At 43.4% G+C, this 10,164-nt stretch overlaps 1 protein-coding gene across 1 annotated transcript; it reads right to left on the reverse strand.

Moving 5' to 3' along the window:
* Positions 1–2,035: 2,035 nt before the first annotated feature.
* On the reverse strand, positions 2,036–6,891 carry CD14 (CD14 molecule). Its single transcript, XM_083624489.1, has 2 exons — positions 6,668–6,891; positions 2,036–4,558 (listed from the first exon to the last, which is right to left on the reverse strand). The coding sequence occupies exon 2, from the start codon at positions 4,546–4,548 to the stop codon at positions 3,187–3,189; it is 1,362 nt and encodes a 453-aa protein (XP_083480615.1). The 5' UTR covers positions 4,549–4,558; positions 6,668–6,891; the 3' UTR covers positions 2,036–3,186.
* Between the last annotated feature and the right edge of the window lie 3,273 nt (positions 6,892–10,164).

The following is a 10,164-nucleotide window of genomic DNA, read 5'->3' on the forward strand; positions in this document are numbered from 1 at the left end:
CCTGCCCAGCATCCATGGCTGACTGTATTGCGCTCTTATTTGCCTAATGCATTCCCCATGGGAGCTGTGAAAAGCAGATAGCATTACCAGAGTGATAGGGTTACCGGTAATGTTTCATCCTTCTGTCTGTGGCCCAGGCATTTCCTGGCAGCTGTCCTTGAAGACTAGAAAGGGCAGGTTGGGGCCTAGCAGTGGCAGCAAGAATGGGACAGGCAGGCTAAGGGAGAGAATTAACTGGCCCTGTGGTAACATTGGCTGGGGCTTCTGGGTGTGAACAGTTAGGCAGCCAACAGCCGTTGCTGTTCTGCTTTAAACAGCAAGTGAATAGCTTCTCTGCTTCCAGACTTCTGGAATGTTATTTCAACATTCTGTAGCCAGGAACGCAACTCCGTTTTCCCCAACCCCAAAAGTTGGAGGGGCAATTTATTTTTGGATGATGCTCCCTACTCCCTTGATATAGCCCAGAACATGATTGTTCCCCATTCTGGAATTTGGGGGAGGGGAGAGAGAAAAGAAGCAGACATGAAAGAAGAAGAATATCCCGCCTTTCACTCCCTTTAAGGAGTCTCAAAGCGGCTAACATTCTCCTTTCCCTTCCTCCCCGACAACAAACACTCTGTGAGGTGAGTGGGGCTGAGAGACTTCAAAGAAGTGTGACTGGTCCAAGGTCACCCAGCAGCTGCATGTGGAGGAGCGGAGACGTGAACCCAGTTCACCAGATTACGAGTCTATCACTCTTAACCACTACACCACACTGGCTGCACTGGAACACACTCCACACTGGCACACTGGAAAGCAATGCTGTTTGGAAAGTGAAAGGTTACCGCTGGCCCCAGAGCAGAGAGACGAACCCCATAGAGATGGAAACTGCTTGCACATTCCATAGAGGCTGTGGTTGGCCATAAACCCTACCATAGCTGTCAACTTTTCCCTTTTTTTAAGGGAAATCCTATTTGGAATAAGGTAATTTCCCTTCAAAAAAGGGAAACATTGACAGCTATGAACCCTACTGAGTAGCAGAACTTAGTCCACATCATGACTCAGTTATTGTGCAATGTTGCCCCAGAAAAACAGTAGCGTAGATTACACCATTTCCACTGAGATTTATTGAGAGCCTGGGAAGAAGGGCAGGAAAAAGGGACAGGGTGGCCAAATCAAACTTACCTGACAGTTGAAATGGGAATCAAAGGCCCACTCTGAATCACTCTGGGTGGGTGAAGACCCCAGGAGGCCTTCCTAGGGTTAGGAGGAGACCAGCAGTGCCTCCTATTTGTCAAGAGTCTGCTGTGGAGGAGGCTTGGGGGACACTGCTGAGGAGGGGGCAGATCTTGTGAGCCACAAGGAGGGAGCCACCGCTGCCAACAGCGATGCATTCCTTGGCGGCCAGATCTGCTGCCTCTGGAGATCCTGCCGCCTGAGGCAGTTGCCTCCTGGGCCCTGACCAAGACCTATATCCCACCCCTCCATTATTATTCAGGTGACAGGGAACGTAATGGGGCATATACCACTCTGGCCTCATGTGGCACTCAGAGCATGCATGGTGAATCTTTGGCAATGGCAACTATGGTGAAAGGGCACTTTGCAGAAGAAAGCAGCATGGTGTAGAAGCAATTTTCACTGCTTCCTAACTGTTGGCTGTGAGCCCTACCTAATTACAGTGGTACCTCGGGTTAAGAACTTAATTTGTTCTGTAGGTCCGTTCTTAACCTGAAACTGTTCTTAACCTGAAGCACTACTTTAGCTAATGGGACCTCCTGCTGCTGCCGTGCCGCCGGAGCACGATTTCTGTTCTCATCCTGAAGCAAAGTTCTTAACCCGAGGTACTATTTCTGGGTTAGCGGAGTCTGTAACCTGAAGTGTATGTAACCCGAGGTACCACTGTAAGCCTTCGGAAGCTCAGCCCGAGCCTCAGACAATGAAGCCTGTCACAGCAGAAAGGGGGCAGCATCTGAACTAGCCAGGGTGGCTTTTTAAAAAGATCTAAAGCCACACCTTCTAGCTGATTTCCAACATAGAATCGTTTTCCCATTTCCTCTTTATTTTATAATTTTCATTTTATTAGATATAGCTTCTCAAGTCTACAAAGAGTATTACCTTTCAAGATAACATGGGATAGCTAATACAATTTTATAATGACATCTTATTTTCAACAGTCCAAGGAAGGAAAGTATATTAATCCAAGGTCCATCCAAGGTTTCTTTCTAGGGTCATACCTGTTAAACTGTTTATAATAGATTTATTAGTTTTCTAGTAGGCTGACTGTACCTGTACACCTCCCTCTCCCCCATGTGAGAAAAAGATTCTGAAGACCAAACTGGACATATAGGTGGCTGGGTCTCTTACGGTTTTTAAACATGGCAAATGCAGCCATGGGAGAGTCAGATCACAGTGGCACTGGGGAAGGAGTGGAGCACATGGAAATTGCCTCTCGCTGTATTCCACATCCACGGATGACCCCTCTTAGAGCAGGCTCTGTGGGATGTGTGGGATCATTATATCTCTCTCTCTCTTAAAAATGGCATCTGTAAGCAGCTGTAGATCAAATGTACACTCTTACCTTTTTGTTGTTGCTTTATAACAATTGTAAATATTTATGAGTTTTTAGTACAGGGGGTTAGTTTAAAAAGATGTTGGAAGACTGTGGTTAACTTTTAATAAAAATAACACTTGTGTTTCAGCAGCAGGGGAAAAGTTACTGTCAAAGCAACATGGAATATTCTAACTGAAGCATACTCTTGCTCCCCCTCTTTATTTTATTTTTTTGCAAATTCTTCACTCATACCATTTGCCCAGTAATATTCAATACCCAACCCCAAATTCTAATTTTCTAGTTTATTTATTTATTAAGGTTTTTATATGCCACCCGTTACGCAGGCATTTTTATTGCATTTATATCGCAGCTTTTCTTGTAATAAGCTCATGGTTCTCCCTCACCTCACTTAATCCCCTGCAACAACCCTGTGAGGTAGGCTAGGCTGAGTGATAGTGACTGGCCCAAGCTCACCTAGTGCACTTCATTGAGGGTGGGGATTTGAACCCTGGTCTCCCACATCTGACCACTACTCCACACAGGCAGTGTATAGTGGTATCATAAAATACAGTACAAAATGTACAAATACGATTAAAATCTAGCCCAGTCGAGTAGCTTACACTTAATTTATGCCACAATCAATTGTGATCTGCTTGTTAGTTCCCTGACGAGTCCCAACAGTTCAGAATTGCTGAAAGAAAATGTCCGGAAATTGTAGCACTGAAAGCAAACAGAAAAACAAGGTGAAGGCATATCAGCAAGTTGAATATTGAGCCACGACTGACCAGAGCCTTGCACTGCAGTGATGAAAAATGTGCATTTTTTACCAGGGAGCCCTGGTAATTGAGAGGGGAATGGCATGTATAATCCTGAGGCCAATCAGGCAGCAATGATGGTTTTGCTGCTAAGTCCTGGATATCCCTGGAACAAGAACAATTGTAGAGATTGTGGCCAGCTTTCAAGCTCTGCAGACGCAGGAGATGGTTGCTGGGAAGCTGTGAGATGTGGTTTTGATCAAGACTGAGGACCTGCAAACTAGGAAGCCTGTCAAGTGAGGGAACAGTTTGCAGCCTGTTTTTGGACAGGTGGAGCTCTTTCAAGGCAGGGAGTGAGAAGTCAAGGGTAAAAATGTTATTGGCACTCAGGTCCAATATCTCAATGTTGGGTGGCAGAGAGCTGCCTATTTGCTCTAACCCTGTACTGGACAAATTAAAAATATGAAGTGAATGTGGCCACGTGCAGGAGGAGGAAAAGACTCGGGGCTGAAAGTTATTCTGACTTAGGTCTAAGTGAGTGAGCATCTTGAGATGGCCAAGAGTCTTGCACACAGTCTCAAAAGAGGTCAAATTGTTGTGGTGGAGTTTTAAGATTTGGAGTTGCGGGAAAACCCCTTCGCAGAATGTTGACTTCAAGGTTTGGTCCTGGAAATTGTTTCCCGAAACATCCAGTAAATGCAACGCTGTGAACATCTTGCTAATTTCGCACGGGACAGATGTGACTTGTGACTCTGTAACTGTCAGATTCTGCAGGGTCTCCAGCCACCTTCTCAGACGGGACATGTTCAGTCTGTCATCCAGGGGGGCAGCCGTCACTTTGTGAAAGCGCAAGGAAGAAACCTTCAGGTCCCGCCAACCTGTGAGGCTCCAGTCAGTGGCTCTAAGGAAAGTACAGTTTACAAATTCAAGTTCTGAGACCTGAGTGTAGGAAAGAAATTCCAGGGACCCTGGCAAGAGAACCTCTGGCACAATGAGGTCTGTAAATATGAGCCTGCGAACTAGCAGGGCCTCCAGAATGTCAGTTATCTCTGTGTTTGGCTTGATTCCAGAAGAACCTGCAAATTGTTCCAGATTTCCTCCTCGAAGCTCATATGTGGTGGCTGGAAGGCACTGAATGAAGTTATTCGCCTCTAGTGAACAAACACAGTGACGTAGGGACTCTGTAAAGTTACAGTTGGCTTTTGCTTTGGGGAGTTCCAGTCCCAGGAGAAGGGAGAACACAAAGGCCTGAGTTCTGAGCATGGTGCAAACCCTGAAAAGAGAAAAGCCACAGTTGTTGTTGTTTTTTTAAAAAAATTGTTAATGATTTTTTTGTTTTACAAAAGCACATGCCAGAAAAGTCATAGTTAAATCACAACATTATTTCCTAAAGTGTCAGCAACCATCTGTATGCTGCAGGATTTGACAGATCGCATGGGAAGTCAGTGGGAACAACGTACTCCAAGTAATGCCACACACTTCTGAGGTTTTAACTATTTTCCCATCCTGGATTCCTTTGCTAGTGGGGATGGGAGAGGTAGCATGGCAGCCGAGACCCTCAAATGCCTCTTCCCTCTAGAAACTATATATATATATATATATATATATATATATATATATATATATATATATGATAAATATAATTTTTATTGATACACAAGAAAAAAGAAAAAACACAAATACACACAGTAATAACCATAGATACATAATTTTCTTAACAAACAATAAAACATATATTGGTCTTAACACTAAAGACCCAACCTCCCGTCTATTCCATATTTCGATTTCATATTACTTATTGCCAATACACACTTTTATCATAATTAAACTTTTTCTTCATATATCTAATTTCTTATATCTACCTTGCAACTATTACTGAAGTTCCTCGAATGCTGCTACAGAATTTTAAACAACTATATTTATTTTTCAAATATTCTTTGAAAACCTCCCATTTTGAAACAAATTCCTGTTTTGATTTATTCTTTATTTTTTCTGATAGGCCGTCTAATTCAGCATATTCTGTCAGCTTTTGGATCCAATCTTGTATAGAGGGGATTTCATTACTCTTCCATTTTGCCGCGATCAGAACTCTTGCTGCCGCCGTCGTAGATAAAAAGATACCCTTCCATCCCTCTAGAAACTATAATGGAGACACAGCGCAGGTTTGGCCTTGTGATGCTACTTGCGCCACTATGCCAGTTTCCACTCCTGGCTCAGCCCCACCTGCATTTCCAGCCGAAACAAACACCTCACAGGCTTGCACAATAGCGGTGTGTCCAAAACCTTCCCTCACATAGAAAACTAGCACCCCAGGGAGAAGCTAGAGCACTTTGTCCTGATAGACAAGTTTTCTATGTACAATGATTATTTGATTTTATTTTTTGCATGGAAAGGCATTAAGTCTCATGAAGTGCCACCTGCAGTCAGAAATGGGACACTTGCCTCAGTAAGAGGGTAGGGAAGGAAATTGCTGCTCACTACTTAACAAAAGAAACAGGAGATGGGTTTTGTTGTTTGTGAGCAATGAGGAGATGGGGAGAGGAGAGGATCTTTTCCCTGGATACTTTTAATTAAAGAGAGAGGGGACACAGCCCTGTCCGTCTTACTTCAAATAACACATAGCCAAGGAAACACTCCTAACAAACCTATTGTTGAGAGAAATGTGACACAAATGACACTCTTGTGCTACAACTTGCCGTTGGTTTATGGTTGCATTCAGTGATGTGGGACACAAAATTTTCCAGGGCTTAATTTTTCTGCAGAAAAGTTTACATTTCATAAGTTCTTTAATAACAATGGGTGCCAATTGCAACTAATTATTAGACAAGCTTGACACTATCAAAGTTCATAGCTTTCTTTACTAAATACAGTACAAGTAAAAGTAAATGTGCTAAATGAAATCACTCTCTAAGGGCATCAGATAATCACTATATGCAAATCACCCTATTTGCATGTGCAATTTTTCCTGGAAGACCCACACCACTGACTATGTATAGTTCATCCTTAGAAAATAATAATGTTCATGTCTGGGGGTTTTTGTGGGGTTTTTTTGCATTCTGCCAGTTATAGTGCTCTCCTGGAACTGAAATCTATTTAATTATTGCTATGTTCAGAAGTAGGTCACAAAGCTAAAATAGAACTGGAAAGTAGTGTAGCGTATGAGATGGCATTTCTTTACAAGCAAGGTATGTCAGAATCACAAAATGCTTTTGCATCCTTAGCTGGAAGAAAGCTACCGAACACGGCGGGCGGGTGGCAGGGCTTACTTCTGAAAATACTTGGATAATACGTACCATATTGTGCTGTACATGTGCCAGAATGGCCCTCTAGTGCTTAGGAGGAGAAAAATGGCATTTCAACAACAAAGCTAAAAGTCACCTACCAACTGCTCTGGAAGTTGAGACTCGTTTCTGCCACAGATACCCTTCTGCTCCTTTCCACACACAACACGTTGTCTTAGGAACTGTCCCGTTGTGTTCAGTAGCAGCAAAGGGTCAGAGATTACTCAGTTTTAATTTTCCAGCTGAGTTCTTCCTCCCAACCTGCTTCTAGTTATTTCAGCAGAATTTCACAAGCCTTTTGAGGAACTTCCAACACAGGAAGATTACATAACGAAGAGCTCCAAACTGGGAAATAGTGAATCGGAAAGTGATCTCAACTTTCAAGTTCATTTCTGAAAAATAACAGGCAGAAGGCATTATTGTCAAAAGTAGCCTAGCAGCTACATTTGTTTTACTAATTCCACATGTCCATCCTGCACACACTTCCTGAAAGTCAGGCTAGCTCCCGGGCAGAGGATGGTATTTGTTAGTATTCCAGCCACCACCTTAAAGAACAACAAGAGAAGTAGACCAGACTACTCAACCCCAGGCTGGCTCCTATTCAGAGCAGACAGCATGTGGTTATTGTGGTATGAAAAGCAAACAGTGAAATCGCATTCCTGAGTGCTGCTTTGTACTGGATTTTGGGCTGTCCTGTGCTAATTTTTATGTTGGTGGTACGGTACTGATAATGTTCTGATAGTGCTTTTAAGCTTATTTTTGTTTACATTTTTACCAATTTGTATGCTTTGTATATAAAACTCATGCAAATTCATGAGGATCTATGTAAATAATACTAGATCTGGTTTTTTATCAAGGCCCATAAAGGTTAATAAATGTAATTCAGTAACATGGAGGGAATGCCAAAATACAAGCAGGCACTTGTAGCATACAAATTGTGAGTGACTATACATGCAATGAATATGCATTTTCTGTTGAATTGATGGCAACCAGTTCCATCATGTTCCCTTCATAGATAAGGAGGGAGCGGGAAATGGACAGACTTGAATTTCCAGTTTCAACAGACCTGTGGGTTTTTTTTTTAATCTTCTGGGGTGGGGAAGTGAGCTGTCCACATAAATCAATTAATTTTAGGCTGGCATGACCACAAAGAAACCAAAAGAAACAACCAAGGATGTGGTTTGTTTGTGTTCTTTCTCACTTATGTCTTCATGTGTGTTAAAAAAATTAATGTGGGGTTTTTTTTTTTTTACCATTTAATCTGCATTGTCCAAGAAGGTATTTTGCTCCCTGAGGGGAAGGAAAAATGTTGTCCTAGTAGACACAGCTACTAAATTTCACATCAACACTGGCAAAAAGGTCAGCACACATGAAGGCAGCACGCTTGCTCAGGGATCACTGGGCAGGCAATGTGGCACCCAGTTCTCTCCCCCTCAGACACCTCACAACTGTACATTGCCCAGCATCTGTGCCTGAGGCAGCCACTTCACTCTGCCTACTATCAAGGCTGGCCCTGCAGTAGAGCACAAGACTTCTGCATGCAGTTGGCTGCTGGATTTGGCCTGAAGTTGTTAGCCAATCATGGGGACACAGGTGGTGCTGTGGGTTAAACCACAGAGCCTAGGACTTGCCCATCAGAGGGTCGGCAGTTTGAATCCCTGCGATGGGGTGAGCTCCCATTGCTCGGTCCCTGCTCCTGCCAACCTAGCAGTTCGAAAGCACGTCAAAGTGCAAGTAGATAAATAGGTATCGCTTCGGCGGGAAGGTAAACGGTGTTTCTGTGCGCTGCTCTGGTTCGCCAGAAGCGGCTTAGTCATGCTGGCCACATGACCCGGAAACTGTACACTGGCTCCCTCGGCCAATAAAGCCAGATGAGTCAGTCACTACTGGACCTAATGGTCAGGAGTCCCTTTACCTTTACTGTTAGCCAATCAGGTTCTTGATCGCCAAATATATACTGATTTTGCCAGCTTTCATCATGTCATGGTTGATGTACCTAATTGTCCTAAAAAGGGATTTTATACAGCCAGTGACCACTGGTATTTTTTGTTACAGATGCAAGAGAAGACAGACGCAAAATGCCTTTGTGATGCTTTATTCATCTTATGATGAATAAGCAATACTTCGATACACACACATTATTCTAATAATCAATCCCATCAACTGGTTGATCAGGCCAATCAGCTGGTAGGAATCACACTGAACCAGCAGTTGCTGAGGTTAGATAACGTGGGGTCCCTTTTCAAATGTATACTGTCTATGTGTATATCCTAATGGTGAACACTGGACTTTGTATATGATTTTTATCAAAATGCCTTGCTTAGGCTGCTCTAGTGTGGATAAGCCCTCAGCCTTCTAATTCTACTTACTTTCAGCAGTCAAAATGTTATGCTTCAGTTAACCTAAGCTATTTTAGCCATTTCACCATCGAAATTCCCCTCTTCTATGCTAATATAATTCTCTATTCCTTAACTTAACATATCAATATTTCTTTCATATATTAAAGTTCTTTCCCATAGCTGGTATGATAACCAAGCATGATTTATTTAGAGGTCCCATCAAAGAGCATTATTTCTGTACTTCTTTATTTCAACATCATCCCCACCCCAACCAAAGCATTAATATGAGTAGATTGACGCCTTTGCTGCAACCTGTGGGGTGCTTTCTTTGGGGGAGTTTTGTCTGTAACTCAAACCACCTATCCCGCCCTAAAAATATTTGACTTGTAGCATTAACAGTAGGCTTCACTGCAGGGCTATCATAAGCTACCCTCACAATATATCCTTTCTTGCCACAGGGCTACTGAAGTTCACAAAAAGGAAAAGGAAAATAAACTTACGTTGCTTCATGGGCGTAGTCAGGATTTTTTTGGGGGGGTGCAGAACCGACATGGTTGGTCAGTTAGTAAAGTATTTCTATCGTTTTACTTGATCGCGGGGAAGGGCAGTGACGTGTACAGTGGTACCTCGGGTTAAGTACTTAATTCGTTCCGGAGGTCCGTTCTTAACCTGAAACTGTTCTTAACCTGAAGCACCACTTTAGCTAATGGAACCTCCTGCCTCCGCTGCGCTGCCGGAGCACGATTTCTCTTCTTATCCTGAAGCAAAGTTCTTAACCCGAGGTACTATTTCTGAGTTAGCGGAGTCTGTAACCTGATGCGTATGTAACCTGAGGTACCACTGTATTGCAGGGTTGTGGCAAACTGCCCTCTCAGCCTTAGTTAGACCCCCCCCCGCCAGTCCCAATATTAAACACTGGCCTGCGCTGCAGGGCTGTTGTAAGTCACAAGCTTTCCTCCAAACCCACCCTTCCTGTCCTCAGTAAGGGGCTGAGAGGGACTGTGTGTGCATTGGAATAGGCAGTGTAAATTATAAGACCCGAATGACCTCATCTCTTTGCTCCTATCTCGCTTCCAAATGATGCTAAAGAAAAACCTCGAATTCCTAAGAGCATCCCTCACTTCTGCCCCGGGGAGACGGTTGAAAATAACATCGCAATGTGACAAGGGAACTCATTCATCCAGGGAGCTCGACGACTCTACACTTTTTGGGTCTATAGTTCCCTTCATTGAGTTTTTCCTTTCCCGGACGGAGTGCGC

Source organism: Podarcis filfolensis, assembly GCF_964270895.1.
Source record: "Podarcis filfolensis genome assembly, chromosome: 7".
Classification (NCBI taxonomy): domain Eukaryota; kingdom Metazoa; phylum Chordata; class Lepidosauria; order Squamata; family Lacertidae; genus Podarcis; species Podarcis filfolensis.